At 38.2% G+C, this 18,411-nt stretch overlaps 1 protein-coding gene across 1 annotated transcript in view; it reads left to right on the forward strand.

The window, feature by feature from the left end:
* Nucleotides 1-18,411, forward strand: part of LOC102849896 (cytidine monophosphate-N-acetylneuraminic acid hydroxylase-like) — a 116,465-nt gene that overhangs the window by 90,048 nt on the left and 8,006 nt on the right. The window contains exons 10-11 of the mRNA XM_006888682.1: nucleotides 6,271-6,445; nucleotides 8,454-8,570. Of these exons, the coding sequence (XP_006888744.1) occupies nucleotides 6,271-6,445; nucleotides 8,454-8,570 (292 nt within the window). The remainder of the gene's footprint in view (nucleotides 1-6,270; nucleotides 6,446-8,453; nucleotides 8,571-18,411) is intronic.

The following is an 18,411-nucleotide window of genomic DNA, read 5'->3' on the forward strand; positions in this document are numbered from 1 at the left end:
GAAATGAATTGATACAGTATCTAGGGAAATGAGAGTAGGTGTGTCAGAGTCAGTGAGACTGACTCAGGACAGGGTAGGCTTCAGAGAGGTTGTACATCGGGTCACTATGAGTCACAGGCAACTCAATGGCACGTAACAACAGTCAAAATCCATTGTTGTTGTTATGTGAGGTAGAGTCAATAGCGACTCTATGTACAATAGCTCTTAACCTTGTTAAGTAAATTTCACTGTCTTTGACATACCTTCTCCTATTACTCCAGTCACTGTTTCAATCCATCTCATCTGGGGTCTTCCTCTCCTCTATTTTACCCTTCCAAGCATGATGTTCTCCAAGGCCTCCTGGCAACATGCCCCAAGTTTGTGAGATGGAGCTTCAAAGTATTTGCCTCCAGAGAGCACCTTGATTTCAAAATTCTTTAGTGGGTCATAAAATTATTAGCATTTGTTATAATTAATATTTTTGAAAAATAGAAAAGAACAGTGCATTGCAGTACCTATAACAGGTGTAATTTCATGAAAATTTTCTTTTCTAAGTACCCTTTCTAGACAACACCCTGAGTCTTGATATAAATTGTATCCTATATGGGGTCATAGGCATAAACTTGAAAATTTTTCTGCCAGAGTCATCTTTCTAAAATGTTGTCTTCTTTCTCTGTTTAAAGTTCTATAGGATCTCCTCAGTGTCTTCAGTATGAAAATGGTTCTAATTCATTAGATCCAAAATGAAAGAGTTTTAACTATTTCCATTATTAGCAGAGCCTTTAAGGGGCCTTCATTACTTTGAATTTATCTACCTCTCCTACTTCATCTCCTGCTATTCCTCTAGATATATCCAATAGCAGTAATTCTCAAACTCAAATAAGCATTAGACTAATTTAAGGAATTTGTTTAAATGCAGATCCCTGGACTTTGCCATTAGATTCTTTTTCAGTAGGTCTGAGGTAAAGGCTAGAACATTCATTTGCTTCGTCACCTCATACTAGAACATTCTGGGTAAAAAGATAAACAATGACAGGTCCCCAGGACTAAGAAATATCCCTGGCGGGGCAAATGCGATAATCAGTACACTACGGAAGACACATAAAAGAGATCCCTGGTTGCATGTCTTCTAAATCCAGCTTGAACTTCTGGCAGTTTTGTCTATGTACTGCTTTAGCCATTTTTTTTTCCATGACCTTCAGCAGTATTTTGCTTGCATGTGATATAGTAAAGATATTGTTCTATAATTTCCACATTCTGTTGGATCACCTTTGTTGGGAATGGGAACAAATACGATCTCTTCCAATTAATCAGCCAGGCAGCTGTCCTCCAAATTTCCTGGCATAGACTGGTGATCACAGCTGGGGCTGCATCTGTTATTTGAAACATGTCAACTGGTATCCCATCAATTCCCGAGGCCTTATTTTTTGCCAGTGCCTTCAATACAGCTTCAGTTTCTTCCTTCATTACCATTGGTTCTTGTTCATATGGTTTTTCTTGAAATATTTCTGTGTCAGTCATTTCTTTTGGTACAGTGATTCTGTGTATTCCTTTCATCTTCTTTTAATGCTTCCTGGATCATGCAAGATTTTGCCCACAGCATCTCTATGTATTGCAATTTGAACTTGGAATTTTTTTCAAAGTTCTTGCAGTTGGAAAAATGCTGAGCAATTTCTTTCCTTTTGATTCTAGGTCTCTGCTCTTTCCATTATAATAGTTTGCTTTATCTTCTCCAGTTGATCTTTAAATCTCCTGTTCAACTCTTTTACTTCAATATCTCTTCCCTTTTTTTTTTTTTAACCTTCTTGGTACTCTAGCGCAATTTTCAGGGTCTCTTCTAATATCCCTTTTGATTTGTATCTTCTCTGCTGAGGCACCAGGGATATCTTTGCTGATATCAGATGGAACTAGCTGAAAACAAATAATAGCAGAATAATGTTTATCTGTGTTTTGTTGACTATTCAAAGGCATTTGACTATGTGGATCATAACAAATTATGTCTAACATTGAGAATAATGAGAATCCCAAAACACTTAATTGTGCTCATGCAAAACCTCTATCTAGACCAAAATCCAATTGTGTAAACAGAGCAAGGGAACACTATATTGTTTAAACTGTATAGTTTAAAATGAAAAAAGGTGTACATCAGGATAGTATCCTTTCTCCATATCTACTTAATCTGTATGCTGAGCAAGTTATTCAAGAAGCTGGACTCTATGAAGAGAAATGTGGCATCAATATGAAGAAGACTAAAGGATACCCTTTGTTATGCAGATTACACAATCTTTCTTGCTGAAAGTGAAGATGGCTTCAAGCCCAAATGGCTGAAGCTCCCCGAGATCCTTTGGAATTGGTTTTTTATAGGGAAGCAGATAAGGCCTTTCTCATTGGTGGGTTTAAACCAGCAGCAGAAAAACAGGGCAGAAACTTATAAGGTGGAAGGAAGTTGATGTCAGCTTTTTACAGTTTTTGGGAGAGGGAGAGGGTCTTGTATACAGGCATGCCCTCGCCTTCCATATATGGGGACTGTTTATGTACTGTTTATTGAGAAGCTTACAGTCTTGCAAGGTTGCAGTTTTTTCTCTCCCTTATAGATAAGAGGGTTACTTGCAGGACTGGGAGGCTCTTCTCCTCCTTCAAGAATTCTCCTTGGGAAGGGGAAGAAGCTTCCTTCTCAAATTGAGAGGTCAATGGAGGAGAGATTATCTTTTTGTAACTGGAATAAGCCGTTTGGTTTCTGAGGCAGGGTAATCATCAGGCCCCACCTCCAAGACTCGAGATTGGAATGTTCTTATTCATAGTGATCACTTGGATCCACAGAAATGGAAGGTGGTAGAATACAACAATGGAAAAACAGGCTGAGCTTGGATATGGTCTTTAAGCGCTGTCCACCTAGTGTGCACAGACGTGCAGATGGACAAGAAAAGGTTGTTTACTTGAGGAGAAGGGAGTCTTGAGAACATATAGCCTGTTGACTTTACTTGGGCCCATATGGGGGCTAGGACTGAAAGAGAAGATCAACAGATCTGGAGTGCAAGGAGAAGTGTGGAATCCCGAGATTGCAGCTGATGCCCATTTAAACTTAGCTGCAAATGGGGGGAATGAATTGACCAGAAACCAATCATATGAAGAGAAGATGATCCAAACTATAAGGCAGGGAAGATTACTGCAACCTATGGCTTGCTCTGGACAGGACTTTGCTTGTGGATGCAGATGCTCAAAGTTTCCAAGTTGAACAGAGAGGGTCCTTCAGCAAAAGGGACATGCTTGTGTTAGTGAATGCAAGGGGTTTTTTCTGTAGTCACTTGCAAATAAGACAGATAGATTGCAATATCCAAAGCACTTTATTGCATATCTGAGAGAGTAGAAAACATCCTCTCAAAATTGGTTTTTATACTATGGCTAGCTTAAAACTACAATAATTTTATGTTCAAGGCACAGTAAACAGACAACTTGTGAAATAGTTTACATATGAGGAAGAAAAATAATATTAGAAAAGGTAAATGCTAATTCAGAAAGTATGCATTTCTTTTTCTGGAAAAAAGACAGCTTAAGGTACAGTTTATGTATGACTGAGGAAAGACAAATGCTAATTCAATGAAAGATGCATTTCCCCTCCTGGAAAACAGATAGCTTAAAGTTCTTTACATAACTATGTAAAAAATTGAATCAAGATTCTAGGACAAAGCGAATGTTAATTAGCAGTCCAACTAGTTTTGCATTCTGGAGGCACGTGATGTCAGTTTTAGAACTATACCATGTTTGAATAATCTAGAACTTGTTAATATCACTCCATCATTTATTTCCTCAGAGTACTGGATTGATAGGGATGGGAAAATTAGCAATTGACTATCTAAAAGGGGGATATTAGGGTATAAGGCATAAGGCATGAAGACTTACATGCATTCAAGAAACTAGTTGTTGGTAGGATGATTGTAAGGAAGGGAAAAAAGTCCCACAACATAAATGAACAAAATAGAATATAAATGAAAGACAGCATGGAACACTGTGTTCATGCATGAAATATAATGTGTATGAATGATAAAAGTATAATAATAATAATAGTAATAATTTTTAAAAAGATTACAGCTTTGGAAACCCAATAAGCAGTTTTTCTTTATCCTGTGGGTCATTACAGATTGGAATAGATTCTATGTCAGTAGTTTTTCTGTTTGTTTTTCTTTTACTAACCTAAATGTGGACTATTTGAACTCAAATTGAAGCTAGGTATGGTTGAGTTGGAAAGTGACTCATAGCTGACTCTCCAGTGGGTTTTCAGAGACAGTAAATTGGACAGGAGGAGATCATCCATCTGTTTCCCAAGATGTAGCTAATGGGTTCAAACCACATTTTTCTCTGTTGACATTCTCTACCATTAAGTCACCAGAGCTCCCTATATATGTAGAACTTCATACACATGTGAAAATTGGACAATGAATAAAGAAAAGCAAAAAAAGAATTGATGGCTTTGAATTTTGAATTTTTCAATACTTTGAAAAGTATTGCATTTTTTATAGTTGGTCAAAAGAATGAAAAAAATAAATGTTTTGAAATAAGTACAACCAGAATGTTCTGTAAAAGCTAAGATTGTGAGACTTTATCTCATGTTATCAGAAGGGACTAGTCTTAAGAAAAGGACTATTTACTTGGAATGATGAAGGGTCAGCAAAAGAGAGGGAGACCCTCAACCTTTCAATGAGATGGGGATTGGCACAGTGACTGTAACAATAGACTTAAAAACACAGCAGGAATTGTAAGGATGGAAAGGATAGGACAAGGTTTCAACATAAGTTTGCTATTAGTCAGATTTGACACAATGGCACTTACCAACAATGATAAGCAGTTTCAGAGAAAAGACCAGGCTATCTAGTTCTGTAAAGATATGCCTTATGGGAACAGTTCTACTTTGTCTCACATGGGGTTGCCATGACTAAGCATTTATTTAACAATAAATTTGTTGTTTAGAGGTTCTTATTTACTTGTTTCTCCTCAGCTACTTTTTTTTTTGTTTGTTTTTAAACAGAGGCAATAATTGAAGCTGATTTAAATTGTCTTTAAGTTAGAAACCTTGGGATATAGTAAACAGTTTCTTGCTGCAAAACCAGTATGACTGATTTGGTATTCAAAGGACTCAACACACTGCTTTAGGAAGAGGAACAAAGACTTGCCTTTGCTTGCCTAATAGACAGGAGCCTGATTCTCTCCTGACATACCTTGATTTTCACAGTAGAATACTTCCTTTGCCAAAACACTTTATGTTCCACTCCCAAATTAAAATTTCTGTGTTTTCACACCATGAATCATCCTCATACAGGAAGAACAAGTTCTAAGAATGACATTTCTCGATAGTTTATAGAATAAAGTTACCCAACAGCCTGCTGGCCGTTGTTAGATTTTATACAGTAATGGGGTTTTGTGATGTTCTTAGGTGCCCTTGAGTCAACTGTGACTTGTTGAAACCATATGAACAACATATCTGAACCTTACTGTGTTCTGCCCCATCCTCAACATTACAGATATGCTGGAGCCCATTGTTACAGTCACTTTGTCAATCTTGTTGAGCGTCTTTCTCTCTTTTTCTGATCCCTCCAACTTCCCCAGCATAATATCTCTTTCAAAGAATTGATTTTTCCTAATATTATACCCAGAGTATGTAGGGATGAAGTTTCACCATCCATGCCTCTATGGAGCACTCGAGAGATGTGTTTGTTCTTTTGGCAGTCCATGGGATGTCATGTATATGTTAGATATCATGCATATTTTATGTGTATGTTAGAGAGAGGAAAAAAATTCTAAATATAGCTCCAAAATAGGGACATTACATTCTTATGTTCATCTTCTATGTCTTCATAGAACTTATATTCTCTTTTTTTTTTTTTTAAGGAAAGGGATATGTAGATATCTATAAAGTCAATATGATTCTAATCAACATTTCCAGAGTTATTCAGTACAGGAGGCTCCAAAGGAGTAGTTTTCAAATGTTTGGCATTCAACTTAGACTTCTTTGAATGAAATCTAACTTGGAAATACATCATGAACAATTAGTAGGTGTGTCTTTGGTTTGAGGCAGAAGTGTATGCTCAACATCAAGTAACTCCTGTGGCACTTTTGTGACACCTTGTGACACTTCTGAGACACCCTGATGGTCTCTCAAGCAGCCTAAAAGCCACTAGTTTGGTTGATTTATGATATTGAATATTTAAGGGCTAACTTTTGCATTCTGGGTTCATTTTTGTTGCTTTCTTCTTCCCTATCTCCATCTCCACTACTTTTCTTCTTCATGTCTTTCAGCAAGGGCATCATAGATCCTCCAGAAGGAACTAAAATTTACAAGGATTCCTGGGATTTTGAACCATACTTAAGAATCTTGAGTACTTCCATAGAAGATGAAATATTTCTTCACTCATCCTGGATAAAAGAGTACTTCACTTGGGCTGGATTTAAGGACTATAACCTTGTGATCAGGGTATGCTCTTAAAAATTAAATATCTTTGCTTACTTGTGTTACTGAAAGATATGAACACTCATTAATATTCCAAGTGATTTCTCAACAGCATTCCTTCAACCCTCTTGTGTGCTCAACAGAAAAACAGATTTGACAATGTGATAAATCCTCCCTTACTGAAAACTTAGAGAGTGTTTCTAAGTATAATTTGGTTTCTCTTTTGGAGAATTTTGTTGCCTCCTCCCAATCTATGTTTATTGTTGTTTGTTTCTGTTTTATAGGATATTTTTGGTTGTTTATATATTATAGCTGGAAGAGTTGTTTAAGCTGAGGGGCTGAAAGGTGGGCTCCACTCAGCAAGAGGATGTGGCATCTAAGTCTTACTTGTATCATCAAAAAGATCGCATGACAGAAGCCAGGAAGTCAGCTGAGAACTAAAACCTAAAGTGAACCCCAACATATACACAGTTAAAGCCCTCAAGTCAAGCTGTTCAGGTTATAACCTAGTCACCAAAACTGAGGGTGAGTCTAAAAGCAGAAAGAATACTGTTAGGCAAGAGGTGCTGGAGAAAAAAAAAACCACACAAACCACAAAACAGCTGTCCGCAAGTTATCCCCGTCTCATAGAGACCCTTCATGTGTCAGAGCACAGTTGTGTTCCATAGGGTTTTCAATGGTTATGATCATTTGAAAGTAGGTCACTGCCAACCTTACAACTAGTAGTCCAGTTCTTAGCCTCCCAGGAAGTCCATACAAGACTCCCTAAATAGCGCCAACAGTCAATATGCTTAGCTGCCAGCTGTGAAAGTGTAGTGGTTCAAGTCTGACCAGAGCTGGCTCAGAAGACAGACCTCACCACAGTCATTTGAAAGATCACAGGCTTTGGAAACACTATAGAGCATATTTCTACTCTGATACACATGGGGTTCCCATGAGTCAGAATTGACTTGACAACATTTAACAATAAGAACAACAACAGAGACTGCTGCAAGAGAAAGGAGAGTCCAGAAATGGGCCAGAAATGAACTGTAGAGTATAAGTGACCAACTACCTCTGGCTTATATTTGGTACATGAGATTGTGTGTGGAGAGAAAAGTTCAGGTTAGGTCTATTACCCAGGAACACTCATCAAACACTCACACCTTAAAAGAAGGAGATCCAGGTTCTCCCATAATAAGTACTACTTCCAAGTTAACAAGTTCAACCTAAGAGCATTAGTAACAAGCTTCACTTCCCATGCTCTAAAGTCGTGACTCCCCTGTACTTATTCTGGTCTAAGTTTCCACTAGTCAATAGTGAAGTGAGTGTGATCAGATGAATGTGTGTCTGCACAAAGATGACAGGAAAGATTATCCTTTCTTAGGATGGATTGCATGATTCCAAGATTATATCCTTTCTGGGTTTTAGTGATTAAAACAGTCTTTCTGTGATGAAATGGAAGTATAGTATATAGTAGGGATAGTAGAAACAAGTTTTTGTTTGTTTTGCTTGTTGAATTGTGGTGTTGGAGAAGAGTATTGAATATACCATTTGGCAAAGCATACCTTTTATTGGTTCCCAAATAATGTCAGGGACTTTGTCTTTGAAATCCAAAGACCTGGAAAACTGTGGTCTAAATTATCATTTTAGTTGAACAACAATTATGGGAAATAGAAAATATTCTTTTTTCAAAGAAACTATTTATGCTCAATGACAAACAACATTCCTCACTTTATATTTATTTACTAGGCTGCAAAATTATGGTGGTGTTGATGTCTAACCAATAGTACTACTTAATGATAGCCTTCCCCATACATTTGATTGAAGTCAGTGACAGGAAGCAGTTTTGTTAGTGTAAAAGAATATGATTTGAATGTTATCAGGATAGGGAAGGGAAGAAGAGATAGGGAGACTTTTCTATATTCATTCAAATCCACTACAATTTAATGTTTAAAGGTTTTGAGGTTTTAGATATGGAAAAAATTTTTTAAAAGATTTTAACCATACAATTGATATGGTTTTTCACTTTTACGTGTTGTCATTTGCACAGATGATTGAGACAGATGAGAACTTCAACCCTTACCCTGGAGGATACGACTATTTGGTTGACTTTCTGGATTTATCTTTTCCAAAGAAAAGGCCAAGGCGGGAACATCCTTATGAAGAAGTAAGCAGCAACATTGATGGACATGATTCTCTCTTCCCTCCTTCCTTTCTTTTTAATAAATTGTTTAAAAATATGTAATATTTTTAAACTTACAGTAATGTTGCAAAGATAATACAGAAAATGTTGTTAACCCCTTACACTATTTATTGCCACTTCAGCATAACACAAAAATCCTCATGACTAAACCAATAAGCATCATGACAAATGAAGAAAATATTAAAGCTCTTAAGGATTTCATTTTACTTGGATCAAAAAATAAGTACCCATGAAAGTAAGAAATCAAATAATATATCAAACTGGCCACATTTTCTACAAAGGAACTCTTTAGAATCTTAGAAAGTAAGCTGTCACTTCAGTAACTCAGGTTCCGCTAACCCAAGCCACAGTCTTTCTAATTGCCTTCTCTCTCTCTCTCTCATCTATATTTATATCTCTAATCTCTATATATCTATATCTATGTATCTATTATCTATCTATCTATCTGGAAGCTGGATGATGAAAATGAAGCTGGAAGTGATGTATTCAGTTAAATCATGGGGTTGTTGCAGAATATTGAATCTACCATGGAAGGCAAGAACAGTGAATAAATCTGTATTAGAAGAAGTACAGTGAGAATATTCTTCAGAAGCAAGATTGGTGAGACTTTGTCTCACTTTGAGCATGTTACAAAAATTAAAAAGGAGGAAATCTTCCTTACTATGGACATGTTATGAAAATAAAGGAAGACCTTTGATGAGATGTGTTGACACAATGGCTGCAAGAATGAACTCAGACACACCTATTATAATACGTGGGAATATTGCGAGTTGGCATCACCTAGCAACAACAGGGAACCAATACAGCAACTTTGTTGTTAATTGAAGTCCACACTTAAGTCCCTTCACAGAGATTTACTTTCCAACACCTGGTCATTATCAACTGTTGAGGATAGTTAGCCTTGGTTACTGTCTTCCTCTCTCACCAGCAGTGTATCTTTCTCCAAATGAACTGAATACTTATATACTCATTGTCATTGAGTCATAGACAACTCATAGAGGAACGTCTAGTGTGTTTTCAGAAGGCTATAAAATGTTTGAAAGGAGATTGCCCATCTTTCTCCAGCATAGCTCTTGGTGAATTCAAACCATGAGAGGAGGCACCACCACCTTTGGACTAGCAGCATAAACTCCCTATGGACCATACCGCCAGAGCTTCCTGGTGAGCTCAATAAGTGTCTATAAAAACCTTCAATCAATGTAACTCAATGCATATTTTATTGAGTCCCAATTTTGAACAAATCAACTAATTGGATGATGCATACATAGGAAAGAATTCTATCTTTGAAAATAGCTTCATTATTGATATTGATTCCAACACTGTAACTCATTTTTTTTCTGAACCTTAGAGCAAGTTAAGCTCGCTTGAACTCCTTCCTCCTCCACTTCCATAAGGTTTATTCTCACTTTATTAGGTGGATAAGATACACAAGCATTATAAATACTCTCTAAATGTAAAAAAAAAATGAAGTTAGGAGGACAATCAGATACATTAATATATTTCAATCTGTTATTTAATTCTAATCAATTGCTACAACAAGATTCAGGATATGAACTCTATCCTTAAGAATCTTAATGCTTGTTCAATATCCTAATTGCAGAGATTTAAATATGTTTTCCTATAATAGAACTTATACATTTTTATAAACTTATTTACATTTTTTATATGCCACCAATGCATAAAAGCACATCTTGTTGTTGTGTACTGTAGAGTTGGAGATGACCCATAGCTGACCCTCCAGCAGGTTATCAGAGGGAGTTAAATGCATGGGAGGAGATTGCCCATCCTTCTCCCACAGAGCAGCTGGTGACCTCGAACTGTGTACTTTCAGGATTGCAGTGGGTTTTCTTGCCAATAGGCCACCCTAGCTCCCTTACTGATCCAATTTTAATATGGTATCTTTGTTTCCAGAAATAGCTATAGCTCTTCCTGATGGCTCAGCAGTGTCCCCTTTGCTTACAATAGAAAATTCCTCTGCTTCTGACTCTTCCAAGCAGTCCTCAGTCAGACCTGCCAACCTCAGAAGCCATATTTTAGGTGATGATTGCAGTTCTGCCATTTAAATATTGCTCATGGGTAAGATTATATATGTATTGTGTGTGCATGCACAATATCTGCACATGAATAGTGAGACTGTGTGTATGTATGTGTGTATACATATTTATATATATATTCATCTTTGCATTATCAATTTTCATTTACCTTCTTAAAGTAGGGATCCATATCAGAGAATATAAATCCTTGATTGTAAAAAGAATTCTTTCATTTGAAACAAGTTAGGCTTTTAAAACTTCTAAGCAAATTTTCAAATCCATGCTTGATTTATAATCTTTTATTCCCTCAATTTGAATCAGGTAAGGAATCAGGGAGATCATGCTGGTATGTGCTGGATGATCAGAAAGAATCAAAACATGTTGATAATATTGAAATTCAGTAGTTGATTTGTAATCCAAAGTGCAGATAACAATGGTTCATATCCAGATGATGACAAATGCCAACATATAAACTAACTGCTTGCTTACACATGGCAGGTATTGAATAGACGCTTTGAAATGAATATTCATAGTTAAAGTCAAGTAGTTAACGAACTAAATAAAACCCATTGTCACTGAGTTGATTGTGACTTACAGCACCCCTCTGTCAAGTAGAACTGAGCCATAAGGTATCTAAGACTAACAACTGTACCATCAGGGTTCCTTAACAAAGAAATAATTTCTATATAATTAGCCTTTCCTCCCAAGGATTGGTTTACTTTAGGAGTAATTGGGAAGGGGGTACGCAAGAATGCATCCTATCTCCATACCTTTTCAACCTATATGCAGAACAGATTATCCGGGAGGCTGGGCTCTATGAGGAGAAATGTGGGGTCAAGATTGGTGGATGATTTATCAACAATCTGCGTTATGTGGATGACACAACCCTGCTTGCTCAAACTGAAGAGGACCTGAAGCACCTGCTGCAGAGTGTCAAGGACTGCAGCCTACAATATGGATTGAGGCTCAATGTCAAGAAGACAAAGATTCTCACCACTGGACCAATTGGCAGCATCAGGATGGATGGTGAAGAGATTGAGATTGTACACAGCTTTAGTTTGCTTGGCTCCATAGTCAACAGTCTTGGCACCAGCAGCCAGGAAATTAAAAGGTGCATTGCCATGGGAAAGTCTGCTGTTAGGGACCTCTCCAAAGTGCTGAAGAGCAATGGTGTCTCTCTGGAGACTAAGGTGTGTCTGATACAGGCCATGGTCTTCACAATCACTTGTTATGCATCAGAGAGAGTTGGACAATGACCAAGGAGGATAGAAGGAGAATTGATGCCTTTGAGCTGTGGTGCTGGAGAAGAGTATTGAGAACACCATGGACTGCTAGGAAAACAAACAGATTTGTCCTGGAAAGGGTTAAACTGGGTGGCTCCTTGGAGGCAAGGATTCTGAGGCTCCGTCCTTGGAGAAGGACATCATGCTTGGGAGGATGGAGGGACAGCGCAGGAGAGGAAGGCCCTCTATGAGGTGGATTGATTCAGTGACTGGGATAATTGGGATGGGAGTGTCAGAGACAGTGCGATTGGCACAGGACAGAGCGGAGTTTAGGGCTGTTGTACATAGTGTCGCTATGAGTCGCGAGCGACTCGACGGCACATAACAACAACAACAAGGAGTTAGATATTACTTGATTTCATGTCTTGTTTTTCACATTAGGGAGTGAAGTTATTCTTTAATATATTGAGATTTTTTTAAAGGTAAATGTCTTGTTTAGAGAATTAGCCTTAAAAATAGAAAATTAAAAGGAAAGTATGTGATCCTTCGCACTTTTGCTTCAACCACAAGGAGAAAAGAATGTGGGGCTTTACACATGTTCAGTCAACAATTGTTTCATCAAGTAAGTTTTATTTTAGTATTTAAAAAATGTATTTTTCTTTTTAATGAAGTGCTTGTTACTGAAGAGAATCCTGTATTTCTCTACTATATGATTTTTGAGCCTTGAGAAATTGGATTTTCATATATAGGTAGACCAAAGTTGAAGCAATATATAGATAAACACATCCCATTTTGGGGAAAAAAGATAAAAAGATGAGTCTGTATTTCTGGATCATTTTATAAACTTATCTCTAGTTCTATATCTAAACACTTTGTTAGTATTAAGTTACTTACTCTTCCTAACAACCCTATAAACAAGAACTATTATATCCCCCATTTCATAAATAATAAAATTTCCATACCAAGAAGCTAAATAAATTCCCAAAGACTATAAAGTTAGTAAATAGTGGGGCAGGAGAATCTGTGCTCTTGGCCACCATGTTGCCTTTCATATTTGACCTTACAAAATCTAGAAACTAACATAAATGTTTGCCTTGAAAGTAGTTTACCTTTGGCATTTTTTTTGACATTTTTAAAATAATAAATTCTCAGAGTTCATTTGAGATATTTTATTTTAAAAAAATGTGTCTTATTCATAGCTTTTAAATCTGTGAGACGAATCAAGTAACAAATTTTGTTAGAGTAGAACTGCACTCTGCAAAGTTTTCAATGACTGATCTTTTACAAGTAGATTGCTGTCGTTGTGTACCATAGAGTTGGAATAGCCCCATACCTGACCCTCAGTCAGGTTTTCAGAGGCAGTTAATCACAAGAGAGGAGATTGCCCATCCTTCACCCATGGGATAGCTGGTGGCCTCATATTGCATGCCTTCAGGATTGCACCACAGCTTCTTGCCACTAGGCCATTGGAGCTCTGTAAATAGACTTCCAGGTCTTTTTCAAGGCCACTCTGGTTGGGCTCAAACCTCAATTTTTCAGTTAGTGACAAACCACTTTAGCCATTTTTACTGCTCAAGTATTCAAGATTTAAGCACACTGTCTGGTAAATCGACCTACCACTTACATGGAAGTCTGTAATGTGTTTCTCAGTCTTATCTCCCAGGTTACCAATGAGATTTCTTTATATAGGGAGCTCTGGTGGCCTAGTGGGTAGGGAATTGTGCTGCCAATCCAAAGTTCTGGAACCACCAGCTGCTTCACAGCAGAGAAAGATGGACAATATTATCCTAATGTGATTTGCAGTCTCTGAAACCCTTTGGAGGGTCAGCTACAAGTCAGTTCTGACTTGATGGCATGTAACTACGGTGGTATAGTCTATAGGGATTTGCACAGTTAACCAGCCCAAAGACTTTGCTCTTTTCCATGAGCTCTAAGGTCTTAGAAGGATAGGCAATCTCTTCCCATGCAATTTACATCCTTTGACAGCCAATGCAGGGTGAGCTAGGAATCAGCTCCAATTTGACAGCAATGAGTTTGAGAACTAAAAAAAAAACATGGGTTTGTAACAATACAACTACCTATAAACTTTCCATTAGACAGCTCTGTTTGTTTGCTAGATGTCTGGTTCCTGAAGCTCTCTATCTTTCTGCTTTGATTGAGATGAATTTCTCTCTAGACTGGCAGCAAATCTGTCCAAAGCCCACTCAGCTTCTCCTTCCTTGCTTTAGTCCTTTACAGGACTTTCTCCTTAAATAAGATCCTCAGACAGGGTGCATGAGAGTTAAATATTCCTACTTCATGTTGTATAATAATTTGAGTATATTATTCTTTGTAGCCAATAATTTTCCTTAGATATCCAGTTTCAATAACAAACTGATGTTGGAATGACTAAAGATTGAGGAATTACTCCATATTCCCCAATAAAAAAGAGTTTTGGGAACCATTTAGCGCCTATGTACATGCATAGGAGTTGTTAATTAGTAGATTTTACTTGACAACAGGGTTACCTGCTTACAGATTAGCATACCCAAGGCAGATATTGTAAATTGATGAAGCTGGGCAGGAAGCACCTGTTATCTGGTGCTGCTGTAAGAGAAATACCACAAAGAGGCTTTAACAAACAAAAATTTATTCTTTCACAGTTTTAGAAGGCTGGAAGTCTTAAAATTCAGAGGACAAGGGCCAAAAGAAGATATTCTCTTTTTTTCAGCTCTTAGAGAACACCCTTATCTCCTTTCAGTATCTCAGGGCATGACATCCCTTGGAGACTTCCTTGTGTCTAGCATCAGTCTTTGCCTGGGTCTAGGACGTTCACAGCACAAGGACCCTTGGTCCCAACAATTAACTTTATCCCTGATTCTTCTTTCTTTGTGATTGTTGTTGTTGTGTACCATCAAGTTGGAACCAACCCCTAGCTGACCTTCCAGAGGGTTTTTCCAGAGGCAGTTAATCACATGGGAGGAGATTGCCCATCTTCTCCCATGGAGCAGCTGGTGGCCTTGAACTGTGTGTGCTCAGCATTGTAGCACACCTTCTTGCCACTAGGCCACCAGAGCTCCCTTTCTTTGTGATACTGAGGGCTTTTTCTCTTTAATCGCTTTCCCCTCCTTTTTATTTCTCGTAAGATGATAAAAGGGTATTCAAGGCCGCACCCCAAGGAAACTCTGCTATAAAGTATGTCAGACAAGGGCTGAGACCTGATTAAAGGATCTCTAGTGGCCTACTAGTGCCAATTCAAAGGCACAGAGTTCAAATTCATCAATGGCTCTGCAAAAGAAAATTGGTTAATCAACTGCTGACTTACTACCTCCGAAAACCCACTGGAGGGTCATCTATGAGTCGGTTCCAGCTAGATGACACACAACAACATCTTGTATTACTGCCCCTACGAATGATTGACTGATCACATCATGAGTGATGATCATTATATAACTGCCAAATTATATAGTTGCATAACTGTCATTAAGTCTGCCTAATTTACATCATGGAGGTTAGGATTTACAATACACAGGATAATTCCATACAACGGAGAATCATGACCTAACCAAATTGACTCATATTTTAGGGGACATCATTCTAGTCTTAACACTAGCAGTCAAGAAATTAAAAGACGAATTGCTTTGAAGGATATTGTCAGGGACCTCTCAAAACTGCTAAAGAGCAAAGATGTCAGTCTGGAGACTGAGGAATGCCTAATTCAGGCCATGATCTTCATAATTATTTGCTATGCATCAGAGCTAAACAATGACAAAAGATGACAGAAGAAGAATTGATGCCTTTGACCTGTGGTGCTGTAGAAGAGTATTAAACATACCACAGACTGTCAAGAGAAGTAACAGGTTTATCCTGGAGAAGGTGAAGCACACTGCTCCTAGGAGGTAAGGATTTTAAAGATCTACCTCACAACTTTGAGCATGTGGCCAGGAGGGACCAGTCCCTAGAGAAGGACGTCATGCTTGGAAGGGTGGAGGGACAGCACAGGAGAGGAAGACCCCAAACGAGATGCATTGACATGGTAACTGGGGGTAGGTGTGTCAGAGACAGTGAAACTGGTTCAGGGTACAGCTCAGTTCAGGGTTGCTATGAGTCACAGCCAACTTGATGGCACATAACAACAAGAGGTAAGAAGCTGTGCTGCAATCCCCAAGGCATGTGGATTGCTGCTACCCGGGGAGGGGAGAGGGATGGACAATCTCCTGCTGCCTCTGAAAACTCAGCTATGTGTCAGTTCCGACTTGAAGGTACAACTGTTCAATCTTTAATAGGTATTGTGTCAAGCAGAAGTTCCTCAGGAGGAAGCAACCCCTAGTCAGCTTTAGCCAATCTTTTTCTTTTACTTTTCAGAGAATTTAGGAACCTGGATTTTCACATTCAGTACCAAGATTCATAAATATAGGATGGTAATTCAGATTTTAGAAAGGATTGTGGTGATGGTCTTAGCTTCTACCACGTCTATTCTGACTAATGGTGACCTTATGTACAACTCAATGAAATTTTGCCTGGTCCTGGGCCATCTTCCCAGTTGTCCATATATTCAAGTTCATGGTGGCAGCAGATGTCAGTCTATCTCATTTCAACAACCATAATATCTTCTTTAGTAATTTATTCCCCTTGATGGCATGTCCAAGCAAAAAAGTTGGACAATATTCTGTTGTGATATATAAGGTTTTCATTGACTACATTTTACAAGTGCATCACTTGACCTTTCTCCCTAGTCTTACTCTAGACTTTCTGCTGAAACTTGTCCACCATGAGTGACCCTGCTGATATTTAAAACACTGGTAACATAAGTTGTAGCATTTTAGCAGCATGCAAGCCACCACAGTACAATTAATTGACAGACAGGTGGTAGAGAAAATTTAAGAGCTATGGAACAGAGAGACGGGCTGCATTTTGTCAAGCAATTCCCAGATTGCTTTAAGATTTGAAGCTGAGGATCCCGTCATTGCACCAAGGGACAAAAGTTTGAGTTACTTGTTCTGGAATACCCCTAGCATGCTATTTGCTCTGTTCTTCCCCACCTCTCAAAGAGATGTCGTTTATTCAGAGATCTGTGTAAACATCTTTGCCCAGGAGTCATGTAGAGGGTTAGGGTAATGATTGATTGTTGCACATGCATACTTGGTGCATGTTTCCCTGTTGTCCTCCATGATACATCACTCTGTTCCTCCACATATTCACAGGGATTTGATGCCTCTCCCTACTGCTTTGCTTTGAGTTTATCCACTTGCATTTCAGATTCTCAAAGTTACTTGAAATCTCCTGCCTGTCAACAACTCAGGTTGTTTTCTTTTTCGTGTATGCCTCTATAACTTCTTGGCAACATTTTACTTTGATCTTGAAGCACTGAGAAGTCTGGTTATACATGAGCTATCTGTTTTTTAAATCAGAATGTCTCCCTTTAGTTTTAGTGACACTGTTCCCTTTGTTTTTCCTCAATTCCTGACATTCAACATTCTACTGGGGCCTCTATCTCTCCAGTCATTTCTTACCTTTTCCCCATAGCCCTCTGTTTAATATACTCTTCTCACATTTCTTTCTGGGTGAACTCACCTGCTAAGACTACTACTCTGCTAATAACTCCTAAGTTCATAAGTGAAGTCCAGAGCTCTTCTGACGTCCTCCAAGTTTTGAGTTCAATTCTTTACCCCTCACTTTCAGCCTGGACAAAACCCAACTCATTTTTCTTCTCTAAAAGTTTTGTTGATTATTGGCTATATCATATCACATTCAGTCTTCAGATTGGTAAGAACCAAATGGAATAATCTTTGACTCTCTTTCAACCCCAGGTTTAATGCATTATCAAGGACTTCACATTCTACACCTTAAATATTTCTCAGATTTGTCTTAAATTCTCCATGTGTCTGTCTCCAGATCAAAAGATCAAAAAAGTTTCTCCTTCTTCATGGTGAGGAACAGGTCTTAAGAGTGCACATTTGTTGAGCATTCTTCAACCCAAGCATTTTGTGGAACCATGATCCTAAATCAGGACAGGCAAAGGGCTAGATCCTGACTTTTGCATGTAATCTTGGTTCACAATGGATATAATTGCTTCAGTGGGAGCATATAGGTAAAGGAAATAAATACAAATTGACCTATTCTATTTTACTCATTAGCATGCCACTTATGAAAACTTGCCAGAATTTGGATACCAGTATGCAGAGGGTCAAGGACTGCAGCCTACAATATGGATTGAGGCTCAATGTCAAAAAGACAAAGATTCTCACCACTGGGCCAATTGGCAACATCAGGATAGATGGTGAAGAGATTGAGATTGTACACAGCTTTAGTTTGCTTGGCTCCACAGTCAACACTCTTGGCATCAGTAGCCAGGAAATTAAAAGGCACATTGCCATGGGAAAGTCTGCTGTTAGGGACCTCTCCAAAGTACCGAAGAGCAATGGTGTCTCTCTGGAGACTAAGGTGCATTTGATACAGGTCATGGTCTTCACAATCACTTATGCATCAGAGAGTTGGACAATGACCAAAGAGGATAGAAGGAGAATTGATGCCTTTGAGCTGTGGTGCTGGTGAAGAGTATTGAGAATA

The sequence above is a fragment of the Elephantulus edwardii genome, unplaced genomic scaffold (assembly GCF_000299155.1).
Source record: "Elephantulus edwardii isolate Elephantulus edwardi_28Jun2011 unplaced genomic scaffold, EleEdw1.0 scaffold00070, whole genome shotgun sequence".
NCBI classification, from domain to species: domain Eukaryota; kingdom Metazoa; phylum Chordata; class Mammalia; order Macroscelidea; family Macroscelididae; genus Elephantulus; species Elephantulus edwardii.